General features: G+C 33.1%; 1 protein-coding gene across 6 annotated transcripts in view; it reads left to right on the forward strand.

Annotated features, from left to right (window-relative positions):
• LOC148272287 (RNA exonuclease 1 homolog) overlaps positions 1–22,581 on the forward strand; it is a 58,625-nt gene that overhangs the window by 18,537 nt on the left and 17,507 nt on the right. For 2 of the 6 annotated variants that reach the window (XM_088240245.1, XM_088240244.1), the window contains 2 exons: positions 6,136–7,634; positions 14,079–14,285. In XM_088240245.1, the coding sequence (XP_088096371.1) occupies positions 14,213–14,285 (73 nt within the window). In that variant the 5' untranslated portion in view covers positions 6,136–7,634; positions 14,079–14,212. Of the gene's footprint in view, positions 1–6,135; positions 7,635–12,443; positions 13,332–13,383; positions 13,803–14,078; positions 14,286–22,581 lie in introns of those variants that run through there. The other 4 variants (XM_088240240.1, XM_088240242.1, XM_088240246.1 and 1 more) reach the window with 4 other exon arrangements.

Here is a 22,581-nt window from a genome sequence, read left to right on the forward strand (position 1 = left end):
AAAATCGGCGTTTACTATAAAAAATAATACAATCTGTTGCTAAAAGTGAAAATTAAATTACAATTACGATAAGGACTGCTTTTCTTGACATTTAATTTGCCAACCGCCGGCTAAATGCAATACATATACATATACAATACATAAATAATAAAATTAACAGTTTTGGAATATTTTCCATATTTACACCGGTGAAATTCAAATATGTGATTGCGCAGCAGGATTATGCGTCGCGAAACGTAAATATTTTAATATTTGAAATTAAGTGTTGCAAAGCATCAGGTTGAAGTGTGACAATATCAAAAAAATATAATAACCCCGATCGATAACTTTCACATTGTGATCGCGAATACGATAAACAACCATGGTGAGCGCGTCGATAGTAATTTGTAATTGATCTACTGGGGTGGTATTCTGAACGCAAAAGCGCGCGTAGAAAACGCATTTTTAGAGCGTATTTACGTGCAAAATACATGATACCAGAGCGATCTCTTCAGAATACTAGTCCCGGGGTTTACCTATATATTCCAAACGCTCTCGCAGCCGTAGAAAAAAAATTCTCTCGTGTATTTACATACAATACACACGATATAAAAATGGTTTCTACGGCCACGAGACCAGTTTAGAATAGCACCCACTCCTGTGGTTTTCTGCCTGAAAAAACGATAATTGAAATACACATTTACAACTCTACAGCTTGAAGTGTGATGTCGGTCGGTACACGATTTACTCATATCCTCATATTATGATTGTTTCAAAAACAAACAGCTTGCTTTGAGTATTTGTGTGTTAAATTATAAATCGTAATATGATTCACAGACTGTTTGCGATGAGACGAATTAGCTGTTTTAAAAGGAATATTTATGATTACGAGTTACAGTCATGTTCTGTGTTGGAAACCAAAATTTTTAAACGATAGTAAATGTGATATGCTAAAATGTTGACAAGGAATTTTGCAGTATGTAAATTAATTATTTTTTCTACGGTATAGATGATTTTCGTAGCGAATAGCTAGAAATTGCATTTTTTTATTATCGTATTTTAAAGTAGCAAGGTAAAATCTCAATACTTGAGGACGGGGGAGATTTAAGGAGGTATTAGTATCTTTTAACATGATGCGTGTTGTCTGGAACTCTAGTCAAAACGAAATGCTGATTATTCAACTCTTATATAATGCCAGTTCTCCTAAATGGGTGTGAATCTTGGCACTATACCAAAGCTCAAAACACCAAACTTCTGAGTTTTGAGAGTAAGAGCTCGAGAAGAATATTAGGTATAAGGTGGTTCGATTTTATAACTAACATTGAAGTCCGAGAACGGACGCAGTAGCCTCTAACGAGCGTCTTGAGGATGCGGCGGTGGACCTGGCTTGGACACGTGCTGCGCATGCCTCAGGAGAACCTAAGCCCTAGTTGCCTCTTCTTTAAACCTGCGGGATCACGCCGTCCTGGAAGGCCGTCAATGACGATCTTTAGACTTTATTCGGCGGAATCAAGGGGCGCTGGATTGACATGGGAAGAAGCGAGAGTGTTGGCTGGTGATAGGGTCTCCCGGAGGCAACTGGTGATGTCCACATGCTCCACTTAAGAGCGGATGTGGAAAATAAGAAGATTAATATCTTTAATGGAATCAGAGAGACCAAAAAGTATCGTCAAGGTCAAACAAACTATAAAGGAGCTGTATAAATCATCCCCCATATGAAAGAGCGAGGGGTCCACTAGACCCGGTACTCTGAAAGCCATGATATACAAGTCAAAGTGGGTAATTATGTGGATCACTTTTAATTTTTACCGAATACAGAAAATAACAAAACACGAAACACTTACTAACAGTTTAAAAAAATTTTTTTTTGGCGTAAATCCGTTTCTGTCTGGGTTTTCGGTCAATTATTGCTAAGTTTACTGGGATATTATCAAATAATTCATAAAACAAGAGATAAAAGGCGTGATTATACTTGTATCAAACTTGTCAATATTTACATCTACATGTGTACACACGATTTACATTTAAGTCGAGATTGAAATGTCACTATCTAAATATTTGAATTGTTCCTTTATCCTTCTTCTTTCCTTCCCATCCCCTCTCCTCTCTTCATAGTAAAGTGTTATTTTTTTTTTTTATACATATATTTATTTTTGTTAATCTTTGCTTTTAATTTTTGTATAATATTGTAAGATTCAATATGTCCATGTATTTATAATTTTCTCAAACTGAACGGTTTGGGTAGGTAGGAAGAAATTGCCTTAAGGCAATATGCCCGCCCTTATATGTATATTTATTGTATATGTATATAAAGTGTCAATAAATAAATGTGAGACCAAATGAAACGATGTTTCGAAAGTAGAGTCGAACCGGTGACCTTTGTATATTATTTCAGAATGACTATAAGTTTAGTACTGACTTCTGGTAAGTTGGAAGCTAAATATATTTTTAAAGTATTTTTGATCTGCAATATTTCATGGTTGCACTGGCACCCGAAGCGTAAGACTGCTTCTACGCTTCAATATAGACTCGCCACATTACCTTCGTGTGACAGATTATCGAACTGGAAGTGCTAAACTGCATAGCTGGGTACAGAAAGAGGGATGGTTATGAAATTGCTACCTGTATTACAATGGGGAGTTAACTGAGTTATTTTCAATTGTCTAAATGTAAAAAGTAAACGATGTGAATCGAATTAAACAATGTTTCGAAAGCATTGTCGAACCCGTGACTTTTGAATATTGTTTCAGATTATTTTCTAAAACGAAACTATAAGTTTTACAACCTAAGGTCAGACTCTTCAGTGTCTGTTTAAAACATACCAATCAGTTCGTTGGATGTCTGACTCGAAGCCTGATCGGCAGCATGGAAGGGATATTAAGGCGAGGAGAAGCATCAGTTCGCTGGACAAACCAGATTAGGACTGTGTCAGGTCCATATGATTGCAACTATCCCCCTAACCGAGTCGAGGGATAACTGGATGGAGGGGTATAAAAAATTAACATCATCATTCCCTTTTCGCACATAATGGTGCATAGAGCACTGAATTGGTACACCAATCGCAGCGTATCTTAATCATTTTTTGTTGCATGAAGATAAGATGATCAGTTTTACGTTTCTGGTACCAGTCCAGCGCCGAAATTATGAACGCTATCTTCATTGGTACATATCGAGACGGAATTTTGTTTTTTTTTATTTTTTTTTATTTATTTAATTTAAGCGCCCAAGCGGGCTTTTGCATTATAAAAAATACGCAGATATGGTAATCATTAACTATAAACTACACAGTGATAGCGAGTATAAAGTTTTTTTTTTTTTTTTTCATAGTCTTTTTTCAATAAAATATACACATTATTACAATATTAATACATTATAATTAAAACAAAGTATTAAAATATATTTTGTTCCGATAAACTATTCAATAATAGTTTGTCATTGGGTGCTCAGACATTAGTTTTAATTAATAATAAAATAAAAAGAGTACAGATATAATACTGTATACGTATAAAATAATTAACATAAAATAAATTAAAATAATGAACAGATAAAAACAGTTTAAGGAAATATATTTTTTTAAAGTAAAAAAATAGAGTAAAATAATACAATTAACATTAAATAATATAAATTTACTAGAATATATTTTAAATAAAAAAGAATACAAATTCAATGGAAAGAAATTGAAATAAATGAAACCATAAAAACAATAGGGACTCGAACACAAAATGGCTAAATGACCCAATAAATTATTCTACCATTGAAAAAAGTATTTCTTTATTTTATTTATTTATTCATGCAAATACATATATATTACAAAAAAATACAATAATAACATATCCCGAACTCTATGAGGCCAAGGGCCCTGTGTTGAGTGGGGATACAACATAATGGAAAGTGGAAGCACGAACATAATTCAATAATAGCAAAAAAGTAAAAATGAAATATTATTACATAAACATACATATATTTTAAAGGGCATCTGGACAACACGCTTCAAAGTATATAAATCTACGCAATATCTCGCAGCAGTCTTCTGCAATGGTCTCTTCCCTTAGACAAACAACCCAGACTTGTACACTCCTCCTGAAAATGGCTATTGTTTTGGAAAACTTAATATGTTGAAATTTGGATATTTAACAGCAAAAGATATCAATAGAGTGAAATTCATCGCCAATGCGGTATAAACTAACATCAATTTATATGTATATGTATTTTGTAATATCCATAAGTGTTGACTAAATGAATAAAAAAAATATTTCTTAGAACCACCGACTTATCTAGGGCGAGAATAATTATTGATCCAGTTTTCTCTTTAATTAATGGGAAACCATTTAAAAATTGCGATGCTCGCTACGTTTTTCTGCGAATTAAACAATTTCCATTTTTAAACTAACTGTTTTAATTATTACTTGACCCACTTTCAGAAAGTTACAAAGGGTCTTGTATTTTTTTAATTATTAAGGACGTCACGAAGGGTTTCAAGTTAAGACCGTTTGATAAAGGTTCTTTGCAAAATAAATTGGAAAGTCCCACTCAATTGATTAAACAAATTATTAACCAACAAGTAAATATCGCGGCGAATACATAATCATTATTGAATAACAAATACGCAATTTTCTTGGAAGGTAAATTATTATGTTGTTACCAGGGGAGCAATCCTAAACGCTCTCGTGGGGGGAAAGAATGCTTTGTTAGCGCGTAATTAGTGTGTAAATTATATGTAAGGGAAAAATACCAGCCCAACAGTTAAAAAAGTAGGGGAAAAGCAGGGCAAATAATATACCCGATCTTGAGACCTTATTTGAGGACTGTTTTATAGCTTTGGAGGATGTGCAGTCTGACTTTTCTTTATCCAAATGTATTCTCTTATTTTCTTCCCGGGCAATTCTAGAGCGACACTAGAGCGATTCTTTTTTACACACTACAGATATCTATTGAATTGCCCTGTCTTTTTTAAATAAATTGTCTTTTGTAGCTAGGACCACCCAAAAACCCTGAAAACCGCCTAGTTTTATTTGCCATACCCAATTTTCCGTAGCACTGAACTTCTTCATTGACAAAAGAATAAGAGTTTAAAGTCAATAGTCATCGAGAACTGAGAAAAGGTTAGGTGATCAGTCGTAATAAAACGTGAGCTGGCCCGTATTACAATGAAAAGTCAACTTGTGTATAATTGGTTTGTTTAAGTAATTCTATGAAGCTCACTGAGGCTCTGATATCCATGGAGAATGTATTAAACAACAAATATAATATGAAAATAAACAGGAGCACAACTAAAATGATGATTGAGGCCCGTAATGAGTAGCAAATAATTGTAGCAATGTTAGGAGCAACTCTAAAAAACACGAAAGGGTTTGTGTACCCTGGAAGCAGGATCACCTGGAATGGCAGAACAAAAAGAGAAGTCGACTGCCGTATACATCGAGCAAGGCTTGTGTTCAACAAAAAATTAAAGATTTTCGGGTCAAATAACATAAACCTATAACTCCGCAGGCAACTTGCCGAGACATATGTATGGAGCATATTGATGTACGGTTTTGAGATATGGTGCCTTACCGAAAGAGATAAAAAAAAGATTAGAGGCCTTTGAGATGTGGAGCTGCAGAAGAATATTAGGAGTTTCCTGGAGAGACCACATCACTAACGACGAGGTTCTCCGCAGAACCGAAGAAGGAAGGCACCTAATCGAAACTATCTCAAAGTGGTGAGTCCGATGGATCGGCCACATTATGCGCCATAAGGGTCTCCCGCCTGACATAATAGAGGGAATGGCTGAGGGGACAAATAACAGAGGGCAACATTGACGGGAGTATTTTAAGCAAGTGTGCGCGGATTTGAACTGCGCCTCATATGTTGAGTTGAAGAGGGCTGCAGATAATAGAGAGCAGTGGAGGACAAGATGCAGTACTTTGCTCTAAACCAATCCCCAGGATTGAGACTGAGAAGAAGTTATTCATGTGTATAATTTGTTGGATTTTTAATTACAGGTTACCGACGAAGATAATTCAAATTTTCATGAACATATGCGCATTTTACTTTACAAATAATTCAATGTTATCATTCCCTCTTCCGCACCCAGTGTTGCATAAGGCATTGCATCGGTAAACCGAATGCAGCGTAGTTCGATATTTTGTTACATTAAGGTATCTTACGCTTCAGGTGCCAGTGGAACTATTGCAGTCTAAACTACCCATAATCCACTTCCGACCTGCCAGGAATCGAACGCAGGACCTGAAGAATAGTGGGTGAAAAAAATATCAATAGATGAGGATAAAATAGTTATGATTTGTGTATTGTAGTTGGTTATTTTATTTTATTTGCGATAATTATGTTTAAAATCTCTAAGATAAAAATATGTAGGTTAATATTTATTATGTATGTATTATATTATGAACATTCTTTCAATAACATGTAATGTAAATGGCAGAAATATCTTGTATTATAATTATGTTGTATAAATAAACAAATAAATTTAAAACGGGTTGTGGTCTCGTGGCTAGTGTCTCGGACTCACGGCTCAAAGGTCCGTGATTAGAATTCTACTCTACCCCAACTAGATTCCCATTTTTTAATTTAATTTAAATTTGTTTAATGTAATTTAATTTAATTTAATATTGTCTATTCAGAAAAACAACAGCAATACAAAAAAATATACACAACATTAAAAAAAAAACACAAAATAAAGCCAAATCGAAGTGCATGTGTGCGAGTTTTTTTTTGTGTGAGGATGCGTGTGTAAAAAAGTGGAGTATGGTTTTGGTAGGTATGTATATATGTATGTGATTGTATATGGGTGTGAGGGTAGGTTTAGGGACAGGGTGAGTGTGTGTTTGATATGAGTTTTCTAATAGGGAGTTATTTACAACTTGTTGAAAATGGCCCATAAAATTGAATGTTTGGGTAAGTCATAAAAACGCAAATATTTATTTTTTCTTAAAAAAAAAACATTGAAAATCCAAGAAATAAAATTACGCCTCGGTTTGAGGTGCTTTTTTTTACACTCAATTCGTTTTCAAAAGTTTTTTTTTCGTAGCCTCTTGTTTTATAATTTACAATAACAACTGAGTTAGAAAATGAAATCGAAAAAGAGCATTATCATTTAAAAAATATGTTTGTTTTGCAGTTTTATTGTGATTTATATTAAACAGTTTTGCTTTGTCAGCTAGGATTGATTCATATGTAGGTATATACTCCGTGACGGTAAAAAGTTACGAAAATAACACCAATAACTATATTTTCTATTGAAATCGGTAGGTTGCGAAATTGACAGTTTGTAAATATAATAAATAATATGTGATAATCGTTTATCGTCCATTGTTCGACACGAGAGCGATAAGGACGGATGTCGATTCGTCTCTAATTACGATTAGCGATTGCTCACCCCTAAGTAATTAACCGGTGCGATTGGCCGGTTTTTGTCCTGCCATTTTGACCGTAAGTTGGCGGACCGAGGGATGGTCGGCTTCAGTTAGAATCAGTTGGCGAATGACAGGGCCCTCGGTCAGTACGGTGCGTGAAATCAAAGGAACAAAAGCGGACGAAAGTACCGACGAGAAGTGAAGTGAAAGTTATCTTCGATAAATAATTCTCTACTTTACCATGCGCGTGTTTCGTAATATGGCGCCATCATTAAAAAGTGTATCAATATCAGCAGCCAGGTATTTATTTGATTTTATTTTATTTGTATCATTACTATTACCATACAGAATGGACCGCCACACTCGTCTATCCTGGCATACATTCCTAGTTTCTTCCACATTCATACATTCCCTTCGGTTCTGTCTGCTTTTGACATGACCAGACATAAGATTTTGGTTTATCTGATCATGCCACGTCTTCTTTGGTCGTCCTCGTCTCACGTTACCTTTCATTTTTGCCATGTATACTTGTTTTCCCATTCTTTCGTTGTCTATTTATTCTACGTGACCAAACCATCTCAGAGACCCTTTCTTAATCTTATCAATTATACTTAACTCAGATTTACACTCTCGCCTGATTTCATCATTCGTAACCCTGTCATACATTGATTTCCCATACATTAGTCTAAGAGATCGCATTTCAACCGCGTTTACTCGGCTTTCATCCTTCCTCTGCCAGTTCCATGGTTCACTTTCATACATAAGTGTTGGGACTAAAACTCCGTTGCGCACTGCCAGTTTAGCTTCGATTGACATATTCTTATTAGCAATTACTGTGGTTAGTGCTTCGTTCATTTTGTTGCCCGCATTCACTCTCTTTTCAACATCTTTTTCTACTCTTTCATCTCTTGAAAACATGGTTCCCAGATACACAAATTCTTCTACTTGTTCGAGACATTCGTTGTTTACATTTATTATGCAGTCAGTAACCTCACTATCCCTTTCAAATACCATCACATTTGACTTACTTTCGTTTATCGCTAATTCGCTCTCCAGGCATACATCATACATTCTAGAGACTATTGGTTGCAAATCATTCTTGCTGCTTGCTAACAGAACTTCATCATCAGCATACAACAAGCAGCTTACTGATTTTTTTAAAAATGTATTATTGTTCACTATAATGTGACTATTAATTTTTTAGTGAGGGCGTCGAAGTCAAGTTATTTGATACAAAATGCTAAAATGGAAATAGACTTTTGTAACTGCATTTAAAACCAGTAACCGCAGCTTTTGCTACCATTAATGTTTGCAATATGGTCATAAGGAAGAATGACAATATCCGACAAAAGCCTTCTATATAATTTGCTAAAATCACAGTGAAAGCGGCAATAAAAGCAGTTATGTTAAATATAATGGAAATCGCCGTTTGTGAAATTGTTTTTTTTAAGGTGTAACTCGTTTGTAGACAAAAAACATAACTCTTTATTATGAGCGAAACCGATAAGAAGACCTACGGTCTTTTAACCGATTTTCTTTTTGTGGAGGGAGTGCTTTTACCGTAGTGTGGCTATAATGGCACACGAGTCTACATAGAATAAAAGATTTGAAATAACATATCTTATTTATAATAAATTTTCATTTATGAAAAACAATCATGTGATTATTTTTATACTACGACTACAATCACAGCATTTCACCGTAGGGGTTGGCAGAGAGGATATACCGCCACACGCGTCTATCCAGCTTCCTAGCTTGTTCCACATACATCTTGTCAAAATGTGTCGCTTTCGATTAATGTAACACAACGTTACATCACTGTTTACAGAGGGATTTTTTAATACAGTCTTTTGAAAGTTAAGCTTCACTAACAAAATTAATTGGACTCGATGGCAATAATTTTCTTGATTTATGAGCAGTATGACTTGTCGAACTGCGTTTCAGCGACTATAATCTGAACCAATGGCAGTCGTTTTTAAAAAAAAACTACAACCGATAAGCGAGAAGTGCTTTAGACCACGCGGCATAACACATTATCTGTATGCCTTGAAATATTTTTTTAATTTACATAAAGTACATAAAATAAATAAATTGAAATTGAAATCAGTACCAGTATCTGAAAGCCAATGAGAATCTAGGAAATGAAAATGAAATCTTTTGGATCAAAGATTATGATCACAGCGTACACTCCGCTTGTTTTTTTCTTTATTAACGTCAAGACAAAACTGAATGCTCTGAGTAATCACGCAAGTTTACCGGGGATGGGGAGGGTGGTGGGAATGAGCAATGCGAAAAAATAGAGCTAAAGTTATTAATTCGTGAACATGTCTCGTTTTCAGTCACCATCACGCATAATAGCTTTTATTTTTTAAGTTTAAGTTCAATAATTTTTATTGGCGCATAAATAAGTTCAACGTCAAAATGATCGATTATTAACTTTAATAAATCGTATTGCAAACTCCAAAATGAACACGCATAACATAATTCGAAATTCAATATAAAGTCGACATTGTCGATCGATAGTGAAGTTTTGCGGTGGAACGTCACTATTGCGGTGTCTCAACAATAATGTACGGCATTTGTTTATTGCACTTAACTGTCAATATTTACAGAACTTCATGAGCGTGCAAACGTCAAAAATCTCTTCTTAAGTTAACTGTATAATAGTTAGTTTTGCTTCGTTTTATTTTCTGTTACGTACTTTTACTATAATTAATTTAACCTGCCACTAGTTATTAACCCTTTTCATGACAATGTATCCTGTAGGATACACGTGACTTTTTTTCTCATGAACCACATTTAGTATAGCATTTAGTTAAAACGGCTTTGCCATATTTTCCATTCTCAACTGGATTATTACAATTCATAATAAACTCCGATTCAGACAAAAAAAATCTGTAGACTTTTCAACCATTAAATACGTAAAAAAAAATTTTTGTTCTGCCAAGATAAGAGTTCATTACCTGTCATAATTCTGTTTTTTTTTCTGTTTCGCAAACAATAAATAATGCACAAGGCATTGGGATAATAATTACAATTTTGATAAGTTTAGATATTGTTCATAAATTATTATAATATGTGAACACAACGTTTACAAATAATTTTAAAAAAAGTTCATAATATTTTTTTTTACTGAGCAATTTTAAAAGGTTATTTCTGCTTTGTAATTTACTTATAACAATAGCATAAGGGACTATTTAATTTTATGCATTCAGCAACTTTTTCATTTGAATTTTTTTGAACTTATTTTCTTTCTTGTATGTAAGTTTAAAAAACAAAAAAATATTTGTATTTATATAACTGATATTTCCAGCTGTACATGAATTGTTTTTGAAAATTTTTGTTATATTATAAAAGTTAGTATTAGTATAAATCTCCACCAACAAGCCACAGAAAGCGGCTTAGTGGGATACTTGTAAAAGTAAATAAAAAATAATTTGAAGTGTGTTAAAACGTATATTAATGTTAATAAATAAAATAAAAACATGTCTTTAGATCAGAGACCATGAAATAAAATTTTTGATGACGTTTGTTTTTTGCTATTCAATATAGGTATGCAATCAAACAAATCAGTATTATTTAAACTATTAAAAAATGTAATTAAAATACCTATGGAGATTTTTCTTATTTCCTTTTTTTGGTAAGTTTTAAAATTTCTTGGTCGAAACAATGTGATGATATATGGCAGTAAAAATATTAATATGATAATTTAAATACGTTTTTTTATATGACATGCGAGTGACGCGATTGTTACTATTTTACTGGTCCTATAAAATTAACACAACAATAATTTATTGCCTTCAAAAACTAAGATTTTATGACATCAAAGAAAAATAACAAATATACATTTATGTTAATTCATTTCTAATTAAATAGTGAAATTAAAATTTAATATCTTTTCCGCACCTATTGATGCATATGGCACTGCATTGGTACACTTATCGCAAAGTATCCGAAGTTTTTGTTACATGAAGGTACGGTGATCATGAGATTGATAATATGAATTGGTTTCGATTTAAAATTTTGTTGAAATTATCGATAAAAAAACAGATTTAAATAGCTTATTTTTTAAAAGACTAAAATATACCTTTATTATAATTTTAGCGACAAAAAACTTGTGTTCTAATATTAGCACTCATTTTTAAACTTTTTGGTATCTATCGTATTCTTCCAGTAGACTTAATTTCGATTTGAAAATAAAATGTATAACCACACAGGCCATGCCTTTGTGGGTTTTTTTTGTATTAATGAATTTTTTAAATGTATTTGTAACTCATATGTACCTACTGTAAAATGCAAAGAAAAAAACATAATACATAAAAAACTCTTATTTTTCAGATGGCTATGAAATATTCTCATTTATTTTTATTTTGTTTATTGAGAAAAAAAACAGCTTTTACTAATGAAATACATATATACTACATACGATGGCATATAAAGACAGTAAAGTGTTCCTCAGAAATTCTTTTTTTTTTAAACCAGCTAAATAAGGAAAAGAAAAGAAAAATTAATAAAAAATTTGAAAAAATATTTAATTTCAACCATGTCGCGAATCGAACCCGAGACCTCTTGAATGGTAGGGAAACGCGCTGACCATTACATAACGAGGCGGACAAATAATATTCCAACGAACGAATTATTACTCACAGATTTTTAACTAACCTACATACAAAATTCGTCCGAAGTTTACCTTTGGGAATCACATGGCCGTTTTACTTCGAAATACTTCGGCCAGTTTTCAGAATTACATTGCGTGACGTCAGACACATCCGATTGAGCGGTCCGGGAAATACACCTTTATTGGGTCGTATTGCCCGCAAATCGTCATCATATTTCTTTACTTGTCTACTCATCGTCTGTTTCTCTCGGTACGCGTGCTCTGATTGTTGTTAATTATTGTGTATCCAGACATAAACTGTCCCGAGTGATTTAAAAATAAAGCCGGATGATGTCACATCACGAATTAACAAGAAACAAAAACCCGCTAACTTAGTGTACGGAATACAGCGCTGACGTGTGCCATAATTCCCACTATTTGGCATATTAGTCATGATATTTTCACTTTGTTCTTCGCTCGTTGATAATGAAACATTTTGCTACCACACGATCAATCGTGAGCCAACCGTCTCGTAATTAACTAACTATTAGCGATCTCGATTTCTGTGATTCGAATCAACAGATAAATGTGTATTTCTTGAGTGTGCTTCTGTAGAATATGAAGAAAAAAGCTGTGTTGTGTTTTTGCGCTTTAGTTGCAGTTCCCGCGCGATCTCTCATTGGATCAATTTCCGGACAAAATGATGAAACAAGTAAATATCTTTTTCGTTATCTTTTCTGTCTATTTACCCGTGATCTCGGTGGAACGCATATTATGATTTGTTATTTTGATTTTCCGTATTGTACTCATCGGAAAAGCGACGCGGCGCCCGGCGGCCGTATGTACTATCTTTATTATCGCGATCTTATTCGTTGCCCTCTCCTGCTGCGGCCGCGATGGTGGGGCTACAGAGAGAAGTCTGGTCTGCGCCAGCCGCTCGAGCTCGTCTAGTCCAGTGTGCGACGATCAGCAGTCCGGCGCGTCAGATACAGGAAGGCAGAAGGCGGAGCACGAGAGATCGCAGCTAGGAAAGTGCATACACCGGTAGAATGAAGGCTAGCGGCGACCGAACTTGCGCCTCCGCTCGATGTCTGTTTTTGCCGTTCCCGCCATTAAAGAGAGCTACGTGTTCCAGCCGCTACGGTCGCTGCAGTCGGCCAATCTCGAGCGAGTGAATCAGTGCGCCGTGCGCAGGATCAGTTGCAACGCGTTACGCGAACGTGTTTTGTCGTGGGCTCGTGTCAGACTCGCGTCCAAAATGGAAAACACCGGTGTCGGGAACGTAACATGGACTTATTATATTGTAGTGACTATTATAGTGGCAGTGTTTATCCGGGTGGTATTATACATATTGGATTTATGCAAGGTTAAAGAGCCGCGAAAGGATACCACCGTTAAAAGTAAGATGTCAACAGAATATTATTTTTGTTTATCTAGGGGACCGGCCTATCACGATGTTTTGTTTTGAAAATAGTGTTCTAGCTTTTAAATCACAACTCGCGCATAAATTCCCGCTACACCGTCGAACGTTTGATCTGTCACCTTTGAAAAGAAACAAGATGCGCCGTTACACGTCTTTCTGACCTATAATCACCGCAGGTTATGTCGCGACGGAGCATTCGTCAGATCTCTCCGATGGTCCGCGGCAGCCGCTGCCGAGGTGCATCCCACGCGTTAATCCCTTTCTAAATAAATTCCCATCTCTCAGATCGTAAATACTTAAGGTAAAATTACAATTTGACATTTCTCGGCGCACATGACCGAGAGCACGTGTTCGTACCACAATAGCAACGCGGAGCGGGGAGCGGCGCGACGTCGTAATTATTAATAATGGCTCCAGGATCGTATCAATTAAAAGTGTCAATGTTCGAGTGAGTGTTTTGTGACGTTATTACAGTAGCGATATTCCGTGTTGAGATTGATATTTTATGACGGAATGTCTGTCTCGCGTTGTGAAAGTTCTAACGGCATTTTTTTACGGTACCTCCGGACAAATAAACTATCGTTAACGAGTATTGCGTTGATTTTCTTTTCGAAGGAAAAGAATTGTCCCCGGCACACGATTTTCACAACAATAAAAGTTCCATAAATGACGCAATTATCGGAGTTCTAACAGTGAGTGTATTATTTTGTTCGTTTGTTTGCAGATGAAGCTTCACTTGCCTCAGTGAAAGAGAAGACTTCGCCCGCCGCTCCCGCTGGCAAGCAAAGCAAGAAGAAGCAGGCCGCTAGCTGGAAGACCAAGGAAGCCTTTAGCCATCCTTACCTCGCCACCAACCTCATGGGTCACACCGGCAAGATCCTCAACATGGACTGTTCCAGCAATGGAAAATATTTAATCAGCTGTGACGAAGGTATGTTTACAAAACAAAAAGCCATCCAAACACATTTACTTTGTAACCGCAAATCAACAGTTTTTTTTTAAGTTTCATAAACATAAGTAGACTCGTTTTATTTTCTCGCAAGAATCATACGAAAAGTAAATATTTTGATTTACTCTTCACAGAATAGATGTTTTTAAAATAGTATTTGTAATCATTATAACGGTAACATAAAAATAATCGCAAGGCCCACCAATATAATTATAAATTTATACAATAACAACACAATAAAATGTAATATTTCTAATCTAATATTGTAATCATTCTGTATTGTTTAATAACAATTATTAATACACTTTTTCTTCTTAAAACAACTGCATGAATAATTTTCTGTGTTCTAAGTTTTAAAAACAAATTAACCAGGTGAAATGATGTATAAATATTTATTAATCGTAAAAAAAAAAAGAACTTCTACCTGTATATAACAAAATAAACATGACCTAGTGCCTAGTATCTAATCATATCTATCCATAAACATAAGTTTAATTAATTATGTTAATCACAATACAAACACTATATAGTTCCATGTTCGAATTCAGGAATTTATGATGATTTTGTTGTTTCAACAATATCAAAATAATTGTTGAATGTAGTATAATTGACATAATGTATTTTTGCATTTTACTACAAGTACATACGTATATTATATTGATATAGCTTTCTCTTGATCGTACATAAAATAATTAAATAATATCTGTACCTGCCTTAGAGGATAAAACGCGATAGTCCACTGTTTGCCATTTCGAAGTTTAAAATGCGGTAATTATTGCCATGAGCTATTTTATACGTGAAGTCTATTATCGTCTTAAAAATGCATTTGTAAGTTAAAATAGAATCAATCATCACTCATCTCTTGTCCATTTTCGCTAATAGCGTGGTTAATGCGAGCTGGCCTAGATCAGTGAAATTAATCGTAATGTACATGACGTATTAATGTGGGCGTGTCGTAGGTTGCAGGAGATTCGCTTGAACTCTGAACTCATAAACATACATATTCATAAACGTAGTAAAAATACTATTTTGCATGTCCGGTCTGAGGAATCGCTCCGCGAATATTTTGCATAAAATAAACGTGTTTACTGTTTGTTAAAATACATTATTATTTAAATTAGCATATTACACACAGATGATACTTATGGAGAATATTTTAGACAGGAAAATATGGAATTCTGGGCCTTTGATTTAATCTCTCGATTTTAAAAAGCTATTATTATCTATTTTAAATATTTCTCTTTTGGAATTTCATTATAACATACATAGTTGCAGCGTATCTCGATCATCTGTTGCTTGAATTTAAGGTGATCAGTCTATATTGCAATGTAAAACCGCCGTATGAACAAATAGTTTATGTAGACCTTGCCAGGAATGAACCCGGGACTTCGAGCATTGTAGTCGAACTACTCTATGGTGCGGACTTTTCTTCACTCGATTTACTTTTCAGAATTTTTACCCGAGAGTAATCATCATAAAACACTCGTTTAGGGTTCTAATTCTATTTTGCTTTAACTTTTGTAAATTAAATTCAGAAATTGCGTCCGAGTGTTATTATATATTTTTTTGACAATTGTTTCGCATTTGAGGGCATTTTCTAACAAATAACTGTTTCTCTATCTACATTGTTTTGTTCTTAGAATATTCTCAATATAGTTGTTTAGCGCTTTCTTGATTGAAATAATCTAAACCTGCCTTATTTAGCAATAATCTTAATCGTAAGCTTATTATTCATCTTATAATTGGATTTTTATATTCAGAAACCATATGAGTCAACGGAAGTATGTACCAATTTTTAAGAGGTACAAACGTTGTATTAAGCATCAGATCTTCTTTTTTATTACGATTTCATAAAAAGGAATGAGCATTATTATTTTATCAAAAATTTTGACGGCCGAGGAAATTTCATATTTTAAAAATAAATTTATCGTGGCTTGCTTGCCTTATGGCACTTAGATGATGACTTATGGGGTTTCTGAAAATTACAATGAGGAAGTTCAGAGTTTTTTTAATTATTTGTTAATAGACTATTCAACTAAGTCAAAATTTTTATTTTTATGTATCGTTTTATCAGCGGTATGATTTTTTAAAGTTTTGTATTTCTGAAATAACTCCGCGTGTGACGTCATAGGTTCTTCTCTGTCAGTTCTCCCGATTGGTTCGTTTAAGGTAAGCAAACCGGATATCCTTCACGGCTCTCATATCATTTGTTGGTTCATATGAACCAGTGACGTCGTTCATAGTAGTGCGTTTTTATTAAAATAATTTTTATTATTTTTTTCGTATATTTTCAAGAGACTTTTCCTTACAATTGAATGCTCAAATTTTTACCGCGCGCAAGAAAACATTTTTGTATCCAATTTCCCATAGGGTTCAAGTTCCTCATTTGATTTCTCTCAACCGTAGTTTATTTTTATGATTTCACCAACGCACGGTTTACTTCTTTCATGGTAAATAAATATGTACCCATATTAATTAATTTCAATCACGTGTTATTCGCTTTTTGATTGATCTATTTTATAGTTGTTACTCTCGGCTTAATTTTAATATTATTTTCACTAACTGATGTTTGTGCCTTGCACGATTTCTTAACATTATGACTGTTAAATCTATTTCACGATTAATCAGTGAAAACTAATTATTCTTTAACACCCTGGAATCACGCGTTCGCTCTTTTTATTTATGCATATTAGGAAAATGTTTTGTCGAATTATATATTTTTGAATGTAGGTTATGTTGATACCTTATCAATAAAATGGTTTACCATTGGCAGTGACCTCATTCTGTACATCATATCATAATAAACATATAGTAATTCGCTCGTTAGATTACATTTGTTTTCTTTTTTTACGTGTTATTAACCGCTAAACACAAATGCCGCTTTCAAAACATAAAAATAAAATGAATCAAAAAGTTATGATTTTATTTTGGAATTCAGTACAAACATTTCGAACACAAACAAACAACAAACTTGTAATCTTAAAGAATATAAAAGTAGATTGTGTAAAAAAAAAACACTCTTCAATTATGTAATTATATATGCTTTATGATGTATATTTGATTATTTAAGGGTTTTTTATAGCTATTTCACAACAATATGTAAACAATACAAGAGCCAATAAAAAAAACACTGTTTTACTATACATACACTTATAAACTTGTGCGTGTTACGTTTGTGTTCATGTGTGTGTATTTTAATATGTATTGTGTTTGTGCGTAGTAAAAAAAAATATATTTTATAGGGAAGAGGGCTTGATAATGAGTTTGGTTGTTTAACAATATATAAATATGTACAATTAAAACATTTAAAAAATTTGTTTAGTTAAATAATGTGATTATTCTTTGATATAAATAATATACAGTTTTATTAATAGGAAATTGATTTGAACATAGTAGTATGTAGGCATTTTATTATTTAATAGATTTGACATTACGGGCTGTAGTAATAAATAGGTATCTAACATTTATCTTTAGTTCATTCGCTTATTTTTCTAAGGTTGAACCGTTGTTTTTAAACCGAGTTGATTGTCGAATCGAGTTGATTGACGTATCGATCATTTCCTTGCATCAATTTATTTTATGAAATATATTCTGGTGAAATTAGACAAGAAAATTAGCAACTTGTATATTCAAGCGTAGTCGATTAACAATTAATCCTAATAGCGTTGAAACTAGCAGGTATGATTCTGGTAATAAATATTCAGTTTATGATATATATTTGGTATTGCGTGTTCGTTTTTTCCAGAAGGGCGCAAAAAAAATTACAACAAATTATTAAATAATGTATTCTCATTTTTTCCCTCGATTGAATGCGAAAAGAAGGGTGCCGAAAATGCTCACTTTCGTCTCCTTGACATTTTATTTTGAAGGCTTGTAATAAAATAAAATAATACATTCTTTCGAATGACGTATAACTTTTAATGCTTATGTTCAAATTACCTACAACTTACATTAATATCTAATAGTATACGTATCATTTTCAGTAAACGCACATTACTAAATTGACTGTTGGGCCTGTGTACATATTTATATTACAACGAATAATTATTTGCTAATTGACTATCGTAATTTGTCAAAAGTATTGCATTACTTTGACTTTATTTATCGTTAAATAATACTCACCGCACACTTATCGAGGTGAAACAATATTAGTATTTTTTTTATATAGAGGTTCTCTAAAACCAACAAATCCTTAAGTGAATGCGATTCCATTACATTAAGCGTATCTATTTTTAATTCTTAATGTTTATCTGTTGGATAAATTAAACGTAGTTATGCAGAAAGCAGCCAGCCGTAGAAAAGTGCAACTGAGATAATAGCACTTTTATGAAAAAAGTATATAATCGAATCTACACAAGAGTTCGAATGTTTTTGCCTTTGGCAAATGATAAACAATAAATATATGAGTTTTTTTTATACTATAAGCAAGCATCTAATTGTGTATCTGACCAGTTTTAAGGACTTTTCTAGTATAGTGAATGTTTTTTGCAAATTAAGAAATACTGTTTTTGTGATCGACATTATTTTCAGTAGGTGATTTTTACAGTTTTTTTTTATATAAAAGTGGTCTAGCTGTTTTTAGCTGAACATAGAATCGACCTTATTGCACCCGATAACACCAATATCATTTTTTTTTCAAAATTGTGGACTGGCTGCTTTCTGCATAACTGCGTTCAATTTTAGTCTATTTTCATGTACGTACATGTATATGAGGGTATTGTAGCAAACTTAGAAATCTCCACCAAAAACGGTAACTTAGTTATTGATGCCAAAATAAAGTATATATTAAAACCTACCTACCTAAACAGCGTAATTCAAAATCGTCTTTAAGTCTTGCAAAAACAGATTTTAATTACCTATATACTACTTGAAACCACAAACTAATACCCGTATAAAGAGACAAAACTTGATGTAAGGAAAGTACGTTCTAATTTCAAATGCAGAGAATAACCCGAAGGTGAAGACAATAGAATGTGCTTTCCTCACCTTAAGGTTTGTCTCTGCATACGGGTATAAGCGTTCTCCGTTAAGTTAGTCAAGCATAAATCTCACAATTCTTTTTTCAAAGTTTTTCGCAAATATCTCAGCAACTCCTTCAATGGAGATTTCAAAGTTTGCTTCTAATTACCTCATATATCCAACATAACAATAATTTTAATCCGACGTATCTATCAAATACGGTTTACGAAAAAAATATTTAACTAAACCTGGAAGTTTGATCAATGGTTTGCTTCAAAATTAAACTATGCAGCTTTATCGAAAAATATCTACACGAAACATCAATAATATTGGCATGCACGTTGATATTGATAGGTATCAATCCGCGAATTCCTGAATAATAAAAAGTTTCAACGAAAAAAGTATGTTTTTAACATTAAAACAATCGAGGGATACAGTATAAAATCATACGCCAACTGAAACACCTGTGTTTACATTTTTGCGGTGTACCTACATAGCATCGAACAGAAATAACTTAAATTCTAATGTCAATGATAATTAATTTATAGTTATAAACATTTACTCACGGAGCTTTAGTTTTATATGGCTAATTAGTATAATTTGTCACCCTTGTGGTGTAATGGTCAGCGCGTTTGCCTGCCATGCAAAAGGTCTCGGGTTCGATTCCCGACATAGTAAACAGTAGACATGAAATATTTATTTAAAACAGTGTTTAATAAACACTAGAATATTTCAAAGTCCCTGGACTCGCACCTAAGCTAAAGACTGATCATATTTCACATAGCAAAAATGATCAAGGTACGCTGCTATTGGTGTACCAATGCAGTGCCCTATGCATCATTAGTTGCGGAAAGGGAATAAGGAAGAATGAAGAAGAATAGTAAAATGTTAACTGTAACATTTTTCGATTTTTTGCAAAAATAATAGCATCATAACAAAATGGTAGCACACACATTTTAAATTCCAGTTGACAAATATTTAATGTTTAAAAGGAGTAAAGTTGTGGTCCCGTGGCTAGTGTTGCGGACTAACGGATCAGAGGTCCGAGGTTCGAACCCCACTCTACGCCATCTTGATTTCTATTTTCTAATAGTGAGTTATTTACAACTCTTTCGTCACCAAAATTGAAATATTTGGGTATATTATAAGATCGCTAATATTTACATTAAAAAAACATATGTTAAGTATTTCAAATAGTGTAATTAGATTCATGGTAGCGAAAGGCCCTAGCTGAAGTTTTAGAAAACGTTTTGTGAAGCCAAAGAATTAATATGTATTCATAGAAATAAAATACATAATAGAACCCTTTTTTACCATTCTTTTGACATTTCTTTAATTTATTTTATTTTGAATTTTACATTCTTATAACAGTGGGGTCCTAAATACGAAAATGAATGTCCGTTCTATGGGCCACACTTTACAAATGTATCTTCGCATCCAATTAACGAATGCCAATGGTATGAAAAGGCCTAACAAGTACAGGGTACGTATTCTGAAAATTAAATTTTATCTTCAATTTTATCTACAAAGTAATAATAAGTTTTCTGAATGAAAAATATATTATGTTTACAATACTTTTTTTCTAAACATGTTCAATTACCGGTAACCGACGAAGATACTTTAAAATTGTTATACAAATATACACACTTTCGTACATAAATATCTTTATTAGTTTATACCGTCTCAGAATATACCGATCAAGATAGCCGTTCATAATCGCGGCCCTTAGCTTATGAATTGAAGAAATGTTTTTTCTATTTTTCGTTATGTTATTAAAGTTAATCAAAACAACGTAATTGATATGTACTTATCTGCGAATGAAAACCTGTTCATTTGAAATATTACTACACATTTTTTCATTTATTCCGTTTTTGTGAATTGTTAATACTTAAACTGATGATAAATGTTGTAATATGCCTGCCTCCAAATGAGTTTTTATCCAAAACTTAGATAATATTATATAATTTTTTTTATAATATGTTCTTAAATTAATAAATAATTGGATGTGATTTTTTGTCGCTTTAAATATTAGAATGTCAAAAACCAAAATTATAGGAATCATTCCAAAGGGCTGTAAACAATCATGGCAAGCATTGATTAAAAAACTCGATTTTCTTACGTTTATTGAACTTCAAATGATTAATTTTGAATGTAGGTTTTGTTGTAACCAATCACTGGGCAGCGGAATTGTATATAGAATAGGATAAATCATTGAACGTAAAAATGAATTCATCATCATCATTCTATTTCCACACCTAATTGAAATAGGGCACTGCATTGATTCTCCAGTGTATCTTGATCATTTTTTTTTTACATGGAGGTAAGATGATACGTCTTACGGGACTGAAATATTCTAGTGTAAAAACACATTTTTAACTAACTAACCATCACGCCATATCCCCGGAGGGGTAGGCAGAGAGGATAGAACGCCACACCACTCTGTCCTGGCACACTTCCTTTGCTTCCTTCACATTCATACATTTTCTCATGCACGCACGTCGATTATTCCGACTTAACACATGACCTCTTTCAAGAATTTGTTGTACCATTTTTAAACAAATATTTCATGTTAACCAGGTCGGGAACCGAACCCTAGACCTCTTGTATGGTAGGCAAACGCGCTGATCACTACACCACAAGGCCGACTAATTCATTAAAAAAATATATTCACTTGACTTTATTCATTAGCCTTTTATTAAACTTTGATTATAGATTAATCGATTTAATCATGCGAATAATGATAAAATTCTTTATCGTTTCTACGAATTATAAAAAAAACTTTTATTTGATTCTTGATTAGGCAGGCAATTGAAATTATCTGTAACATATTTTTAATAAAAGGATTCGCACTTCACATGAACGATTTCTTTTGTATGGATATATTAGAAACGTATTTTTACACATTTAACATTTTCAATCAGCCGTAGCTCGATTTGTGGTATATTTTATACATAAATCATCTGTGGTGATCTACACGTTATTTTATAAATGATATGTTTTTTTTATACTTTGTTTCATTGATCGGTGCATGGGAATGCTCATGGCAAACGATTTACACACCCAATGTAGGACAGGACTATTACAACTCAAAAAATGCCATTCCTAAATTGCTACAAATTATTACAACTTAAAATAATTCAATTATCATTAAAGTAATTTGAATAAATAAAGATATTTTTTTATTCATAATAGTTAGTGAAAAAATGTTAATTTGTCATATTTATTTACCAGGTAAATGCGATTTTTTAAATCTTTATTTACTAACCAAAAACTGCCATTTTTGAGTTACAATAGTCTTGAACTCTTTATCATTTCATTT

This window comes from Micrasema longulum, unplaced genomic scaffold (assembly GCF_059751315.1).
Source record: "Micrasema longulum isolate JH-2025_06_02 unplaced genomic scaffold, ASM5975131v1 h1tg002396l, whole genome shotgun sequence".
In the NCBI taxonomy this organism is placed as follows: domain Eukaryota; kingdom Metazoa; phylum Arthropoda; class Insecta; order Trichoptera; family Brachycentridae; genus Micrasema; species Micrasema longulum.